The sequence below is a fragment of the Pan paniscus genome, chromosome 17 (genome assembly GCF_029289425.2).
Source record: "Pan paniscus chromosome 17, NHGRI_mPanPan1-v2.0_pri, whole genome shotgun sequence".
NCBI lineage: Eukaryota > Metazoa > Chordata > Mammalia > Primates > Hominidae > Pan > Pan paniscus.
In genome coordinates this window covers 64,667,500-64,685,887 of record NC_073266.2, presented here as the reverse complement: position 1 = coordinate 64,685,887, position 18,388 = coordinate 64,667,500, and the positions used below count along the sequence as shown (strand labels likewise).

Below are 18,388 nucleotides of genomic sequence, written 5' to 3'. Positions count from 1 at the left end.
AAATCCGGAGCTTCCGGCGCGGCCAGGGCCCAACTTCCGGCGTCCGTCGGGCAGCAGCGGGGCTGTCTATCCCGGCTGAGGACCCTGCGGCCAGTGCGGGTGGCTGGCTTTGCCATTAGCGGGGGCCTTTCCTGAGGACGGCGTACGGAGTGTGGGTGAGAAGCCGCTGTAGGACTGAAGAGGAAGAAGCGCAATTGGGGCCGGGAGGCTGCAGATTTTGTGACAGGGTTCGGGAACTACCAGTGGCGCCCCCAGGCCGCCCCTCCTCTCGGGCCGGGCCGTGCGCTCTTGCTCTGTGCGCATTCCTTGTTTTCCGCGTCGGAACCGCCCTCTTTGCAGTGGCCCCGCGCGTGCGCATAGCTGGGCGCGCGGCGCGCTGTGGGTCTCTGCGGGGCGGATCGTGAAGCTAGTGTGTCAGTCATTCCTCGAAGCGTGCTCTTGGGCTGTATTTTGGAGCTAGCGTCCCTCCTGGTCAGTTTGGCGTTTTTAAGGCCCTGGTACTTGGTTTAGAACCGAGTGCAGTGACCAGTCTTGAGGCCCCTTCCCAGCCAAGAGATGGGGGGATGGAAGTTGAATTGGTGCTGAAAGAGTTTGTTGTTGGGGCCTTCCAACTGTGAACACCGGGATTCATGAGTTAATTCACGATCTTTATTGAACGCCTAAATAACACAGTGGGAAAGGCAACACAGTCCCTTATGCACAGAGCTTAACAGTTTAGTAGGAGGCGCGGGCTGGTAACCAGGACAGTGGTAAATGTAGTAGGACCACAGGTGGCTCCTAGCCTAACTCTGGGAGAAAAGGAGTTGGACCCAGAGGAGGCACGCCAGAGGAAGTGATGGTTATCTGAGACTGAGGGCTAAAGGGATTGGCCAGGAGATGAGGGTGTAGAGGGGCCCGAGTAGTTGCAGACAAAAGTCCCGCAACGAGGGAGGCAAAGTGTAGAGCTCTTGGCCGCCTGCAGTACCATGGAACTTGGGTGCTAGTAGAGACAAATGTGTTGGAGAGGGTAAACCAGGACTCTGTCCACCAGTGTTCATTGTTCAGACTTTATCCAGAGGTCAGCGGGGAGTCACTGGAAGAATTTTAACTGGGGAGTGGCTGAATAATACCGTCATTTATTGAATGCCTACAGTGGTTCCAGAAAAGTCTGGAACCATATAGGGAAGGAAAGAAAATTTGTACTTCCCAGGGGTTTTAGGAGGCATGTTTTGTAGCGCCCCAATCTCCCAAGGGAAAATTTGCATTAAAATCTCTTGTTGTAAGTATGCAAGTTTTGAATAATATGTCATAATATATATTTAGATGTGTTTTCTCAAATCCTCAAGTTATACTAATGCTTTAGAACTTTGCATCATGTGTATCCTGTGATTTTTGTAGCCCTTGATATATCCATAATGTTCCCTCCTTGCTTCTCTCTCCCAGCCCTCCACATACATAACCCAGCCTTTCTCTGAGCGGGACACAATTCACAATTCTTTATAGGTATTACTTTCTTTAATCCTCTTATCACCCATTAGAGTTGTGTTATTATTTCTACATTAGCAATGAAGAAACTGAGGCAAAAAGGTTAAGAAGGTTGCCCAGGTTCACCCAGCTAGTGAGTGGAGATGTATACCCAGGCTGTAAATTTATACAACTCCTTTGTTCTTGTCCTTAACCACTGCACTGTTGCATTGTAGGGAATAATTTAGGGCTGGTAATAGGAGATGCAAAGTAGAGAGGACAATTAAGAAGTTGTTTAAATAGTCTAGATGAGAGTTGATTTCCAACTTCAAAAAGGTAGTTTTAAAAACGATGAAGAGAAGTAAGTGGATATAAGACTGTAAAGGAAGTAGAGCTGACATAATTTGGTGTCTGGATTGATGGTGCTGCCAACCACTCATAAGGATGGCTGGGAAAGAGCACCTTTGAGGGTGAAAGGACTTGGATTGAGATGCCCCAGTGATATTCAAGCCCAGATGTCCTCTGAAGTATCTGGAAGTTCTCCTCTTGGGATGAGAGAATATGGCTTTTCTTCTTTGCATTGAATATGTACCACTGTCAGTGGTTTATGGCTCTTCTAAGGGGTGTCCCATGTAATTTGTTCCGATTATGGGAGATGGGTATGGACTCAAGATAAACAAAATCAGGCACTACCTTTGAAGCCTTTATAGTTATTTTGAGGGTTATATTAGTATTTTACAATTACATTTTATCAAATACCAGCTTGTAGTTCAGGTAACGAGTATTATACATGTTCAGACAAGGCTTGGTGGCTCATACCTGTAATCCCAGCACTTTGGGAGCCCAAGGCGGATGGATCACTTGAACTCACCAGTTCGAGACCATCCTGGGCAACGTGGTGAAACCCCGTCTCTACTAAAAGTACAAAAATTAGGTGGGCATGGTGGTGCACACCTGTGGTTCCAGCTACTTGGGAGGCGGAGGTGGGAGGATGGCTTGAGCCAGGGAGGCAGAGGTTGCAGTGAGCTGAGAGATAGTGCCACTGCACTCCAGCCTAGGAGATAGAGTCAGACCTTGTCTCCAAAAAAAAAAAGAAAAAACAAAGTTTTGGACAAGAAGAGAGGTCATAGTGATCAAGTGATCAAGTTAGTGGGACTAACTGAAGAAGAAAGTATATTTTGAGGTATGAGTGGGGCACCTCAATTTTATTCTAGGCCTTAGTCAGTCACTCTCAAATATGTGGTGCTCCAGAAGAGCATTTTAGAGTTTAAAAGGTACGTTCTATGGAACTGGTGAGAGCAAAGAATATAGGCTTTTAAAATGTTTTGGTAACATTAAGCCTGTGTGGATGCTTCAATAAGGATTAAAATGATAAATATGTATTATGACAGTTCCTTGGCTCCAAGTAAGTAGTACAGTTCTTACTTTCATTGCTTTTCTGGTCTTGTTCATATTTTGTTCTTTAATCACCTTCAGAGGTAACGTTTCTTCTTGAATATTAGATATCTCCCATAAAAGCTGGGTTTTGAGAGAAGCAATTTTAGATTCCTCTGTATATATGAAAAGAAAACGCCTTTTTTTGGTCCATTCTTTTGTAGTGTACTTCAAATAATTTTTTAACTATTACACATCCAAATGGAATCCCTAGGAACGGTCTAGTCTTTTGATGAACAAGCTGTTTTCTGTCTCAGGGAGGTAATAGTTGATGCTGTTGCTTATATAATCCTTCAATTCAAGGTCACAATAAAGATCAGAAATAGAATAACATGTGGACTATTAGAGAAGGTAGGATTTTGCAGTTGAAATTTGATTAACCACAGCTCTTAATATATTTTTTAACCTCTGCAGTCTTCTTTTTCCCTCTTCCATCAGATACATTATGAAAGACAAACAGAATCGGGGATTTACTTAAAATTCAAAATGCCTTGGAGGTGGAGGCTTTTATGCTGAGTGTATAGTAATTGTCTGGACTACTGGACTAATTTAGTTTTTTATAACTATTAAATGTATGAGAAAAAACTGACTAAAATATAAGAAGACTCATTTTTTATTGTGCAATATATCATCTATACAAGAGTATACAAAACATATATGTTTAAAATGATTATAGTATAATTAAAAGCACCCATATTCTCATTGTCTAGGTTAAGAAGTAGAGTATTGCCAGACCTTAGAGGCTCCCTTTGTGCTCCTCTTGGTTTGCATCTGCTTCCTGTCCTCTGGAGGGTAATCATTATCCCCACTCTTGTGGTAATCATTCCCTTGCTTCTCTTTACAGTTTTATCACCTATGTATGCATCTGTATTTTTGAGTACTATAATATGAAACCATACTGTATATATTCTTTTTTGACTTGCTTTTTTCACCCTCTAGTAGATTTCTGAGAGTTGTGTAAGGTGATGTGTATGAATGTAAGTTCTTTCTACTGCCATTTTTTTCTGTGTGTAAATATACCGCAACTTATTTATCCATTCTGTTGTTGATGGACATTTGTATTGTTTCCATTTTCTGGCTGTTACAAATGGTGCTGCTATAGACGTCTTTGTTCATGTATCATGGTACACTGTGAAAGAATCTCTCAAAGGTATACTTGGAAGTGGAACTGCCAGATTGTAGGATATGGTGATGCCAGACTGATTCCAAAATGCTTGTACAAGTATATTCTTTCACTAGCAGCATGTGGGAATTGCTGTTGACAGCCTTCGGTGTTTGCAGACTTAAATTTTGCCCATCTGTAGGTTGGTGCATTGATCTCACTGTGCATTGATCTCACATTGCATTTTCCTGATTACCAATGAGCTTTGAGTATCTTCATTTATTTGCTGTTCAGATTTGCTCTTTTTTTTTTTTTTTTTTTTTTTTTGAGACACATTCTTGCTCTGTCGCCCAGGCTGAAGTGCAATGGTGTGATCTCGGCCTCACTGCAACCTCTGCCTCCCAGGTTTAAGCGATTCTCCTTCCTCAGCCTCCCAAGTAGCTGGGATTACAGGTGCCTGCCACCATGCCCAGCTAATTTTGGTATTTGTAGAGACAGGGTTTCACCATGTTGTCTAGGCTGGTCTTGAATGCCTGACCTAGGGTCATCCACCCACCTTGGCTTCCCAAAGTGCTGAGATTACAGACATGAGCCACTGTGCCCGGCCAGATTTGCTCTTTTGTAAAGGATACGTTAAGATCTTATGCAGTTTTTCTATTGGGTTGTTCATCTTTTTCTTAATGTTTATACTTTATACTTCCTGGAATCTCGTCTTTTCCCACGTGTTAGAAAAATAAGTTCTTTTTCTGTATTTTCACTCTCTTTGTGGTGCTTTTGAAATATAGTTGAATTTATCTGTCTTTTCTTCAATGGTTTGTGCTTTTTATGTCTCATTTTAGAAAGCCTTTTCTGTCCTCAAGTCATGAAGATACTCTCCTATCTAAAAGTTTTAGTTTTGCCTTAAACATGTGGTTGTTTAATCTCCTTGGAAAAGAAAATTGTTGTGTATAGTGTGATGTGGGAGTCCAATTTCATTTTTTCTCATGTGGATATTCCATGGTTCCAACACCATATTATTGATCATTTTATTTTTTCTTTACTAATCTGAAACACTACTTCTATCATATATGAATTTTCTACACATATTGGGATCTTTTTCTGTATTTTCTGTTCCATTGATCAGTTCGTCTCCATATGTACTAATACCACACCATTTTAATTAATTACAAGACCTCATTAAGTAAGTCTGGATATTAGGTAAAGCAATGCCTACTTTCTTTTTCTTCTTTGGTCTTGGCCGAAGTGTCTTGGCTATACTTGGCCATTTGTACTGGTGTAAACATTTTAGCATCAGCTTATCAAATTCACAAGACACTTTTTGGGATATTGATTGGAGTTGCATTGAATCTGAGTCTAAATGTTGCTCCTTTGGAAGCAATTTGTCTTTTCCCTTGGCTGCTTTCAAGATCTTCTCTTTGCCATTGGCGTATAGCGAGGGTTTAGATGTGGATTTATTTTCATTTATCTTGCTTAGAATTCGTTGGGCCTTCTGAATTTGCACACTGGTAGTCTTTCATGTGTTTTCTCCTCATATTTTTGATCTTGCCTTTTGTTCCTTACACATGTAGGCATTATGATAATTACATTAGAAAAATAAGAAGCCCTTATAGGGCTGCTTATGCAATCTGTTGTTTTTGTAGGTTCTCCCTTACCATGGCTTGTTTCCTTAGGTTACTTGCTCATCATTCTTATAATTTGATTTCTTTGTGTTGTTTTTTTTCTTTTCTTTTTTTTTTTTTTTTTTTTTTGAGACAGGGTCTTGCTCTGTTGCTCAAGCTGGAATGCAGTGGTGCTATCATAGCTTTTTGTGGCCTTGAACTCCTGAGCCCAAGCAGTCCTCCCACCTTAGCCTCCCAAGTAGCTAGGACTACAGGCCCATGCTACCACGCTTGGCTATTTGATTTTATTTATGGGATTTCTTTGCTGTTGGGGCTGAAAACTAGTATTTTGAGGGAGGGTTTATATTTGCTGTAGCCAGGCACCTGCTAGTCAAGGTCACGCTAATTACAATCTTGAAGTTTTTCTGAGGCTTATCTTAGGTAATGTGAATTTGGTCTGCAAATTGGGTCCAGCACTGGTTTATGGTTGCAAATTCTCTGCAGCACTTTATACCTACCACCCCTTTGGGCCATGTTTCAAAGCAGTTGATTTTCTTGTAGTCAACTGAGACAAGGTAGAGAGGGAGTGTCTGGGATAGGTTTATTTCTGGCTCACCCTTACAGTGAGGTCTTGGTTTTTAGGTCAGAGGATCTATCTCTTCAGATGGGCTCTGAGTTTATCTTTTATTCCCTGAAGAGGCCCATGGGGAAAAAGATAACTTAAGGTCACATAGTGTGACAGATACGTTTGGAGCCAAAACAGGCCACAGGGTTCTGCTCATCTCCTGAGTTTCTTGCTTTTATTCAGATCTAACAATTCCTTTTTTCCTTGCACCTTGTGGCTTACACACATGCGCATGCGCGCAGACATGCGCGCGCACACACACACACACACACACACGTGTATAATTTTTTTATCTAGTATTATTAGGCTTTATTTGGAGAGTTAATTTGATTCTTAGCCTGCTATATTATGGAAGCCCAAGTTTAAAGTGAGTTTTAAGTTTTAAAAATAAGCATACCAGAGTTTATTCATCAATAAATGTTTACTCTTTCAAAGTAGTCAGGGTACGAAACGATAAGCTTCTACATTGCTCAAGATCTTTTTGGACTCCTATTTTGGAATTGCTTTCTGAGCTAGTACATGTTCTTTGGGATATTTTTATTGGTTACAATTTGTATGCTTTAAAGATGTATATAATTTTGAAAGTGTCAGAATAAAGCCTGCTGAATGAGATGGGTAGTCAAGGAGAGTAATGCCACTTGGAGTTAAAAATAAAATGGAGCCATTGGTTAATGAGGCTGATTTTCATGTATGGCTCATATGCTAACATTGATGGTAATTCCTAAAGAGAAAAATCCCAAAACGTTTTGAGTAATAGTTATTTGAAATAAACATTTCTTATCATTTCTAGTTACCTTCAGTTAACTGGAAAAATAACTCTACTAGAACACTGCATTATTTCTTAAGCATCATGAGTAGTTGTGTCTTTAGTGTGATGAGGAAATATTAGTAGAATACAAATATATATATATGTGTGTGTTTTAGGGATATAGTCTCACTGTGTTGCCCTGACTGCATGGTCATAGCCCACTGCAGCCCCATACTCCTGGGCTTACGCAATCCCAGTAGCTGAGACTACAGGCACACGCCACCATGCTTGGCTACTTTTTAATTTATTTTTTATAGAGATGGGGGTCTCGCTTTATGGCCCAGGCTGGTCTCGAACTCCTGGATTCAAGCAGTCCTCCTACCTCAGCCACCCAAAGTGCTGGGATTACAGGTGCGAGCCACTGTACCTGGCCAACAATCTTCTTTTAAAAGAGAAAAATAGCTTCTTGGACACATGCTTTCAAATTTTTTTCATTAAATTTTTATTCCTGTTGTATATCTAATTTTATACATTATTAATAACATTATTTGCATTAATATAACAGGTTTATTATAAATAATGTGCCAAAGATCTATTTAATATTTGTGTGGTATGTCTGGTATATTCTGTGTAGGGAGGTAAATTCTGTTTCACTTAAGAGTAGTTTGTCAGGCGCATTGAACCTTTAGAAAAAGTTAGAAGGCAAATTTAGTAACAAATCTTTGTTAGTAATTTCTTCATCTGAGCACCATCATTCTCAAGAGAAGGTAATATCTATATAGACATTATTTGGACCTTGGTTTTCCCAACTAAGGTGTAAAACCAGTGTGTGTAGAAAGAGGGGTGAGGGGTGGTTCGAGAGCAGATAATCGAAGATCCTGTGTAGCTGTAATGTTTTTTTTGTTCATTACTTAAATATTTATGGTCTGTTCTCTTATTCTTATATAATCACATGTATTTTCCTCATTATTTTTCTTTCTCCTCAAAGCCCACTTTTGCCCTCACACTTCTAAATAGAAGCATATAGAAGTTTTTTCTTTATGAGAACGTATGTACTCACATTCTGTGACCATATGGGGCATAATGTTATGTGTATGTCTCTGTAAGTGGAATTAAGGGTGTTTAGCTTGCTGGTTTTAGGGTTTTTTGGGGTTTTTTTGCCACTCTTCTCCAGTAGGAATCTCCTCCCCTAGCACAGGGTCAATAAACTTTTTCTGTGAAGGGCCAGATAGTAAGGCTTTGCAGGCCAAAAAGTAAAATTGAGAATGTTAGGTAGATATCTAGTTAACAGGAAAGAAAATTTTTTTCTACAAACTTTTTCTTTTTTTTTATGAAATGAAAAACATTTATTTATGGAACTAAAACTTTAATTTCATATTATTTTAAGGTATCACAAAATATTCTTTTGATTTCTTTCCCAATCATCTAAAAATCTGTACTAGTTCATTCTCACGCTGCTGTAAGGACATACCCAAGACTGCGTAATTTATACAGGAAAGATGTTTAATGGACTCACAATTCCACATTGCTGGGGAGGCCTCACAATCATGGCATAAGGCGAAGGAGTAACAAAGGCATGTCTTACATGCTGGCAGGCAAGAGAGCATGTGTGGGGAACTGCTCTTTATTAAACCATCAAATCTTGGGAGACTTTCTCACTATCACTAGAACACCATGGGAGAACCCACCCCAATGATTCAATTACCTCCCATTGGGTCCCTCCCACGACACGTGGGAATTATGGGAGCTACGATTCAAGATGAGATTCGAGTGGGAACACAGCCAAACCATATCAAAATGTAATCAATTATCAGCTTACAGGAAAAGACAAGATGAGTCTGGAGCATCACGTAGTTCCAAAAGCAAAGAAGTGCTCAAAAAACAAAAGGATGGAGGCACAGGAGCCAACCTGAGAGAGCTCTCAATGGCCAAAGCTAAAACAATTTTAGCAACAAACTAAATGACATAGTATTAGCTTATGGCACAAAGAATAGAATAAATATCTGTGAGCCCATACTGATTACATAAAATAAATGATTGAGTAAATCAATGGAGAACAAGTCTTTCTCACAGAAGAATTTGAAATAATATATGAGGACACTCCTATTTTTAGAAGGTGGAGTTTAGTTCCTCCCTACCCTCTTTAATGACTCAGCCCCAAAGAATAAAATGTGAAAGGGAAAAATACGGAATGTGGAAAAACCTGGCAAATATCATAATTTATTAAACTAGCCTTCTGTTGATGGTCATTTAGGTTGTTTCTTATCTTTTAGTATTTGAATCTAGCAGTAAGTAAAAAAAGATAATATATCAGGACTGCATTGGATTTGTGCAAGATTGTCTTAACATTAATTGACCCCATTGACAGCTTAAGGGGAAAAAATGTGATCATCTCATTGGATACAGAAAAAGTAGTAGGTAAAATCCAATAGCCATTTATGACAAAAATTTTTAGCAAACTGGGAATAGAAGGGAACTTTCTTAAATGGCTGAAATATCAGCAGAGTTCTACAGCAAGTTTACTTAATGTTTAAATACTAAAAGCATTCCTTTCAAGAACAGAATAAGGATGCATGCTATCACTACTTCTATTCAATTATGGAGTTCCTAACTAGAATAATAAAACAGAAAATAAGAAAAATAGAAAAATATCACTTGTGGTTGGTAATTATTGTCTACATAGAAAATTCTCTATGTAGACAATTTTCTATGTAGATAATAACTACCAACTACAAGTGACAATTTTGTTTCTTTTTTTTCTTATTTTAGAATTAAGAAAGTTTGGGGCCAGGTGTAGTGGCTCACACCTGTAATCTCAGCACTTTGGAAGGCCAAGGTGGGAGGATCACTTGAGCTTAGGAGTTGGAGACCAGCCTGAGAGACATAGGAAGACCCCATCTTTACAGAAAAAATAAATTAGCCAGGCGTGGTGGTGCACACCTGTGGAAACAGCTACTTGGGAGGCCGATGTGAGAGGATTGCTTGAGCGTGGGCAGTCGAGGCTGCAGTGAGCTGCGATCATGCAACTGCACTCCAGCCTGGGTGACAGAACAAGGCCCTGTCTCAAAAAAAGAGTTTGGAATGGTCAAAGGATATAAGACAAAAACAACAATAACAACAAAAAATGTGTTTTAATACACCAACACCAAACTGTTAGAAAAGGTAATTTAAAATAATTTAATATAGCAATGATAGAGTTGTGTCTACAAATATATGCAAGCCATTTATGTAGATATTTATAAAACTAAAAAAATTATGTGAATGGAGAGATACAGTATGTTGATGGATAGGATGGCAATTTAGTAATGATCTTAGTTGTCCTGATATTGCTCTGTAGATTAAATGTAGTTCTAGTCAGAATCCCAAAAGGTGGATCTTGGTTTTGCTTTTGGTAGAATATAAAAGGCACCAACGTGGCTGAATCTCAGAAATACAATGTTGAGCAAAATAAATCACGAAAATTGTGAAAGAATGTGTACATTGTGATTTCATTTTTGTAACATTCTAAAATGGTAAAACTAAGCAATTGGTAAAAAATATGAAGAAAAGAAAGAAAATTATTATCACAAATTAATTGTACCAGTTACTTCCAGGAAATTTAACTGACCAGGTTCTTACAGAAGGCTTCAGCAATATTGCCATTAGTTCTGTTCTTAAGTTGGGGATGAGGTAGATACATGGAATTTCATTTTGTATAACTATTACCATTCTTGAAGAAAACATTCAAACTGTTTTTCATCTGCTGTCACACTAACACAACAACAGTCAATACAGAAGACTTCTGTGACCCCAAAATATGTGGAGGTTTTTCCCCATCAGCAAGCAAGCAATCAGTTCTGCAGCAGATACCAGTTGGTTGTCCTCCAATTCAGTTCCAACACTGTCTACCTGGAGATAGTGTCAGATCCCACAGGTTGAGGGCTTAGTCTCCAAGACTGCCTCCTCCATTTTCAGACACCAGTCACGAGTCCTGACCTGTGGAACTTCTTACTGACTGGCTTCAGGTTGAGGTTTTCACATGTCCCACTTTGGGTTTGATTAGTTTACTAGCACAGCTCACCAAATTCAGGGAAACACTTACTTACATTTATCAATGTACTACAAAGGATTTTTTTTTTTTTTTTTTTTGAGACGGAGTCTCGCTCTGTCACCCAGGCTGGAGTGCAGTGGCACGATCTTGGCTCACTGCAAGCTCCGCCTCCCAGGTTCACACCATTCTCCTGCCTCAGCCTCCTGAGTAGCTGGGACTACACGCGCCGCCACCACGCCCAGCTAATTTTTTTTTTTTTGTATTTTTTAGTAGAGACGGGGTTTCACCATGTTAGCCAGGATGGTCTCGATCTCCTGACCTCGTGATCCACCCACCTCAGCCTCCCAAAGTGCTGGGATTACAGGCGTGAGCCACCGTGCCCGGCCAACAAAGGATTTTTTTGAAGGATACAAATTAACAGCCAAATGAAGAGATACATAGGGCAAGGTCTGGAAGAGTCCCCAGTGAGAGCTTCTGTCCCCATGGAGTTAGGGTGTGCCACCCTCACAGCATGTGGGTGCATTCTTGTTCACCCTCCTATCAGCCTCCATGTGATGAGCTCCCCAAAAGCCCCCATGGAGCTCTATCAATGGAGACTTCATTGGATAGGTATGATTGAAGTATGCGCAACTGTGTCAAAATGTGATTGAATGTAAAGGGTATGATCTAAACCCAGTAAGGCCTGTTTAGATTGTTCTTGACCCCTGTGCAGCATTCCTTCCTCCAGGGTATGAGACAGAACCTCTCTGGAATGAGGGTCTTTTGACCCACAATCAGATGAGAGTTCTGCCTTGGGCAGATGAAAGGTGGGCAGGAGAAAGTCAGAGAGATTCTGTTTACTTCAACAAAGGCTATGGGAGTTATGAGCCAGGAATCGTGGACAAAATCATTTTGTATATTTATATATCACACTGTTATTAGGTGTGAAAACATCCTTTTTTCGCCCACTTTGATAAGAGATCTCCTATTAACTTATTTTTCTCAAACTTTTTATGTTGAAAGTTTGTAATAGTGCAGTAAAAACCATATATTCTTCACCTGAAGTCACTAATTGTTAATTCTTGCTCCATTGGCTTTATATTACTCTCATGCATTGCATTTAGATGCCATGTCTCTTCAGACTCCTTTAATTTGATACAGTTCCTCACCCAGCCAATTGTTTTGTACAATTTTCTTTAGTTCGAATTGCCTGACTTTTTCCTTATGCTTCAACTTGGGTTGAACATTTAAGTAGGAATCCTGCACAGGTGATGTTGTCTCTCTCAGGAAGCACATGATGTTGGTTTGTCCCATTACTAATGGTGTTAATTTGATCATTTGATTTAAGGTGTATCTGGCAGGTTTTTCCACTGTAAAGGAATCTTTTTTTTTTTTTTTTTTTTTTTTGCGAAAGAATCTCACACTATCGCCCAGGCTGGAGTGCAGTGGTGCGATCTCGGCTCACTGCAACCTCCACTTCCCGGGTTCAAGTGATTCTCCTGCCTCATTCTCAGCCTCCCTAGTAGCTGGGATTATAGGCAACTGCCACCATGCCCAGCTAATTTTTGTATTTTTAGTAGAGATGCAGAGACGCGGTTTTACCACGCTGGTCTCGAACTCCTGACCTCAAGTGATCCGCCCGCGTCGGTCTTCCCAAAAGTGCTAAGCCACTGCACCCAGCCCTATTCTTCTTTTTTTTTTTTCCAACAGGAAGTTTATTTAAACACCAAGATGCTTGACTTGAAGGGAAAAATAGGATTTTTTTTTTTTGAGTAATTTATCCCTACTTAAAGACAGATTGCCCTATACATAACAGCTACGCAGAAAAAGTTATAAAATTGTCTTTGGTTTTACATTGATAAATGAAAAACATTAAAATTCTCCAATTGAACAAGATATGCAGGGATTTTTATGGGGTTTTTGTTGTTGTTGTTGTTAAAACAGAGCAAAATAACTTACTGAAATGTAAAGATAGCTGAATGAACATGCCACTAATGAAGAAAGGGTATTTTCACAGAATCAGTATTTTTCCCCATCCCATCTCCACTTGATGTCAATCAGAACATACCATTGGCTATTTAGTTAAAAAAATGAAATATGCTTGTGCACATATACCAGTTACTTTGTGTACTGTAAAAGAATGGGGAAAGAGGAAAGGAAAGAATAGAGAAAACTAGTCATCAGGATGTGGTGGAATCAGATTGCCATTTTCTGATTGAGAATGTAAGCTTGGTCTGTAAGAACAGAATTCTGGAGTAAAGAAGCAGGTTCCCTTTTCGCTAGACACCTCGTCTGCTACTGGAACACATCCATTGTATCTTCAGCCTCCATTTCCAAATGTGCAGGTATGTCTGTTTCAGTGATTGATTGCCCATCAAATTGGAATCTCATCTGCCTCATTGACAATCCCTGTCATTCACAATAGTCTTTCATTAGTTTACCAAGTGGTGTATGCCTCTTAATCTTAAACTGCACCACAGAACCATTCTGCCCTGCCACCTTCAAGTTAATATGATCGTTGTTCTCAGTTTTGACTTCTTCCTTGGGCTTTTTGTTGGCCATGGTGACTGCCAGAGTCTCCTCAGCTGCCACTTCACAAAAGAGGTACCATGTCTGCACCAAGAGTGGCAAAAAGGAGGAGGTGGCAGTGGTGGACGAGGGAGAGCCACATATTCTGTTTCAGGTTACAGCAGCAAAGAAGGGCGATGAGAATATTTGCATTAACATAACCAAAGATGAAGAAGACTCTGCTAATGATTTAGTCCTTTCATCCACCCATTCTTTGGAGTACATTATTCTCAGGTTTAAAAATAAAATAAATGAATGAATTGTTCACCAGAGTTCTTTTTAAAAACCTGAAAGTAAATAGTGATACCTCTGTAAGCGTTTTGCTTCCTATAGTTTTAATTCAAGTGTTTTTTTTTTAAAAAAAAACCTAAGTATTGTAAAAGGTTTATGGATCAAATTTTGGATTTGTAATTTTTAAAACGAGTTTTCTCCAAAATGGAAGCAGCTTAACACTAAGCAGGATCTTTCTGGATATGAGTGATATTTTTGAATACTTACCAGTTTTTAATTGTCCATTGTTTCCTAAACTGTATTTTTAATTTCATTTGCTCTCTCCTAGGGAATGAAGGATGGCAGCACGCCGTGCATTAAAAGCTGTTTTGGTAGATCTCAGTGGCACACTTCACATTGAAGATGCAGCTGTGCCAGGCGCACAGGAAGCTCTTAAAAGGCAAGCTATCTTCCAGGTTCAGCTGACTAATATGTTTGTAAGTGCCATTTTACCACGGCAGATCATTAGCTAAATGGATGGCCTTAAGATGGCATTTTACCATCTTAACCATATATAGGAACTGCCTTGGGTTTAGCTAGAAGATGTATGCATTACAATTTCTTCCAAACATTGTTTTCTAAGCCTTTATTAGGTTTGACCTTTTGATCCAGTCTTTTTGTTCTATATGTATGTCATTTTCTAAGTCAGTAATATAAATGTTGGAATGACAACTCAAGAGTCTACAATGTGGAATAAATACCATTGGAAAAAATCACAAATGAATCCTGGAATCACAAAATAAAACACACACAGACAGGCATAATGCTGCTCTTTCTTGTTTTACCTAAGATCTAACATTGATTGTGCAACTGCTCAAATAAAGTTTAGCTAAAGAACTTGAAATTTTTGTGTTATTTCCATCAACTAAACACTTTTAAAGGCTAAGGACTGTCTTATATTTCTCATGTACCAACCACAATACTAAACAGAAGTCTGGATACAAATGAGACACCTAGTAAAAGTATGTTAAAGTAAGCGGAATGTGAATGTTTGCTTCTGGGTGTCCTGAAAAAAAAACCAACTAATCACAACAGAACTAATAACATATATTAAGGATCTTTATCCTAAAATAATTTAGAGAAGTTTTCAAAATCAGCAATACTTAGTATGTGGTACATGTTTTCCAACCTTAAAATGTTCATAGTATGGTGTTAATCAGAAAATCTAGTGACTCATAGGCCAGGCGCGGTGGCTCACACCTGTAATCCCAGCACTTTGGGAGGCCGAGGCGGGTGGATCACCTGAGGTTGGGAGTTCGAGACCAGCCTGACCGACATGGAGAAACACCGTCTCTACTAAAAATACAAAATTAGCTGGGCATGGTGGCACATGCCTATAATCCCAGCTACTAGGGAGGCTGAGGCAGGAGAATCGCTTGAACCTGGGAGGCGGAGGTTGCGGTGCGCTGAGATCGTGCCATTGCACTCCAGCCTGGGCAACAAGAGTGAAACTCCGTCTCAAAAAAAAAAAAAAAGAAAAAATCTGGTGACTCATATCACAGTGCCAGGTATTAGGGCAAAAGATTGACACAAACCTCACTTTCTTTCAAGGAGCTTACCTTTCATTTGGGGAATCAAGAAATACATACTTATATATCTGGCAGGCATCAGTTGGGAGTTACCAATTTAGTTAGGAGTCATGATGTTCATTTTATAGGTGGAGAAGCAGTGGACAACATGTTGTTTAAAGTAAAAAAAAAATCTGTTGCACGGTTGGACTTTATCTTGACTCCTTAATAGGGGAATGGATGTCTGTTAATCAGTGTGCTCTTGTTGGACAGAGCTTTTACTGCTTTACAGATGAGCTTTCTACTGTAGATTGAAAGAAAAATCTTTTTACATCTGGTGAACAATGACATCTCTAAGTAGCTATGTAAACTGTAAACCTGCCATTCTGGAGGGGCAAGAGGCTACACATTGTCATGTTGCTGGCCATGAAAACATTTGGCACAGTTTTAACAAATTAGGAGATTTTATAGGGCCAGAATGTAAAAGCTGCCTTTTGACTTCTGAATTTGGCCCTCTCCAGGTTACGTGGTGCTTCTGTAATCGTTAGGTTTGTGACCAATACAACCAAAGAGAGCAAGCAAGACCTGTTAGAAAGGTTGAGAAAATTGGAATTTGATATCTCTGAAGATGAAATATTCACATCTCTGACTGCAGCCAGAAGTTTACTAGAGCGGAAACAAGTCAGACCCATGCTGCTAGTTGATGATCGGGCACTACCTGATTTCAAAGGTAGGGGAAATTTGGAAAATTTAAAGATTGGATATTTATATGTACTTACAAATCATTTTTAAAACTGGATGTTTAGAGATGTTTATTCTGATTTCCCCGTTTTTCTTGAAATATTTGATAATACTGATATTTTGAATCTAAATTGGCATTTCCCAAACCTTTTTTTGACTGCAATCCATAGTAAGTGAAACACATTACATAGTAACCTAGTACATATCTATATGTGTGTCTTTACGTAAGTTAAGCAATACTTACTCTTGCTGTATAACATGCATTCTATTTTCTTTTTGGTTTGATTGTTTGTTTGATTATGATGCTGTTTAGAGCCCTCCGAATTAGTTTTACAGTCTAATAATAGATCACGACCCATGGTTTGAAAAAACACAGATCATAAAACCATAAAAACCCTAGAAGAAAACCTAGGCAATACCATTCAGGACATAGGCATGGTCAAGGACTTCATGTGTAAAACACCAAAAGCAATGGCAACAAAAGCCAAAATTGACAAATGGGATCTCATTAAACTAAAGAGCTTCTGCACAGCAAAAGAAACTACCATCAGAGTGAACAGGCAACCTACAGAATGGGAGAAAATTTTTGCAATCTGCTCATCTGACAAAAGGCTAATATCCAGAATCTACAAAGAACTCAAACAAATTTACAAGAAAAAAACAACCCCATCAAAAAGTGGGCGGAGGATATGAACAGACACTTCTCAAAAGGAGACATTTATGCAGTCAAAAGACACATGAAAAAATGCTCATCATCACTGGCCATCAGAGAAATACAAATCAAAACCACAATGAGATACCATCTCACACCAGTTAGAATGGCGATCATTAAAAAGACAGGAAACAACAGATGCTGGAGAGGATGTGGAGAAATAGAAACACTTTTACACTGTTGCTGGGACTGTAAACTAGTTCACCATTGTGGAAGACAGTGTGGCGATTCCTCAAGGATCTAGAACTAGAAATACCATTTGACCCAGCCATCCCATTACTGGGTATATACCCAAAGGACTATAAATCATGCTGCTATAAAGACACATGCACACATATGTTTACTGTGGCACTATTCACAATAGCAAAGACTTGGAACCAACCCAAATGTCCATCAATGATAGACTGGATTAAGAAAATGTGGCACATATACAGCATGGAATACTATGCATCCATAAAAAAGGATGAGTTCATGTCCTTTGTAGGGACATGGATGAAGCTGGAAACCACCATTCTCAGCAAACTATTGCAAGGACAGAAAACCAAACACTGCATGTTCTCACTCATAGGTGGGAATTGAACAATGAGAACACATGGACACAGGAAGGGGAACATCACACACTGGGGCCTGTTGTGGGGTGGGGGGGAGTGGGGAGGGATAGCGTTAGGAGATATACCTAATGTAAATGACGAGTTAATGGGTGCAGCACACCAACACGGCACATGTATACATATGTAACAAACCTGCATGTTGAGCACATGTACCCTAGAACTTAAAGTATAATAATGGAAATAAAAAAAACGAACACAGGTCAAAATTACTTTGAGTATTATAAGCTAATCCTCAGTGCAGGCACCACTAAATTAACTTGATTAAATGAGATACACCAGGACCTCTTTGTTTAAAGTAGATGTTATTCTGGATAGTGTGAAGTTTTTACATTGAACATGAAATATTTTTCAATCAAGAAAAAAGTGTTTCTCTTTGGAAAAGTCAACTGATTCTGAAAGAATATCATAGTTGTATGAAGCTTTGCCACATTGCTTCTTTTCAGAGAGGATACTTAGAGTGCAATGGCACAATATAGAAAATGGAGTTTATAAGTTCAGCATGGCTATAGAGTTGGGCAGACCTCAAAACTAGTACTAATAGGAAATATGCCAATGTATCAATCAGAATTATTATTTGCAAGAAACAGAAACCAACTTTGCTGAATTAAACAAAATAAATTTACTAAAACCATCTGAGTGCTGACAGGAATATAAAATGACACAAAGCCTATGGAGAGGAATTTGGCAGTAGCTAGCAAAATTACATATGAAGCAGCACTTGTAGGACTCTATCTCTAAAATATAGATACAAAAATACACAATGACATGAACAAGGTTATTCATTACTACCTTATTTGTAATAACGAAAGATTGGAAACAACCCAAATATTCATCAGAAGGGACTGATTGAATAAACTGTGATATATTCACAAAATGGAATGCTTTGTAGTTGAAAAATAATGATGAAAAGTTCTATCTCTTGATAAGGAGTGCTCTGCATAGGATATATTAAATGAAAAAAGTAAGATGTAGAAATCTTTACACATTTTCTGTGTAGGAAAATGAGAAGAAAATGGATA

General features: G+C 39.1%; 1 protein-coding gene and 1 pseudogene across 8 annotated transcripts in view; one reads left to right on the top strand and one right to left on the bottom strand.

Annotated features, from left to right (window-relative positions):
* HDHD2 (haloacid dehalogenase like hydrolase domain containing 2) overlaps positions 1-18,388 on the top strand; it is a 43,134-nt gene continuing 24,746 nt past the window's right edge. The window contains exons 1-5 of one of the 8 annotated variants that reach the window (XM_055102413.2): positions 14-155; positions 9,720-10,112; positions 13,227-13,304; positions 14,087-14,197; positions 15,827-16,035. In XM_055102413.2, the coding sequence (XP_054958388.1) occupies positions 14,097-14,197; positions 15,827-16,035 (310 nt within the window). In that variant the 5' untranslated portion in view covers positions 14-155; positions 9,720-10,112; positions 13,227-13,304; positions 14,087-14,096. Of the gene's footprint in view, positions 156-1,422; positions 1,483-9,719; positions 10,113-13,205; positions 13,305-14,086; positions 14,198-15,826; positions 16,036-18,388 lie in introns of all 8 variants that reach the window. The other 7 variants (XM_055102417.1, XM_055102416.2, XM_055102414.1 and 4 more) reach the window with 7 other exon arrangements.
* Positions 13,255-13,521, bottom strand: LOC103783100 (small ubiquitin-related modifier 2-like; annotated as a pseudogene).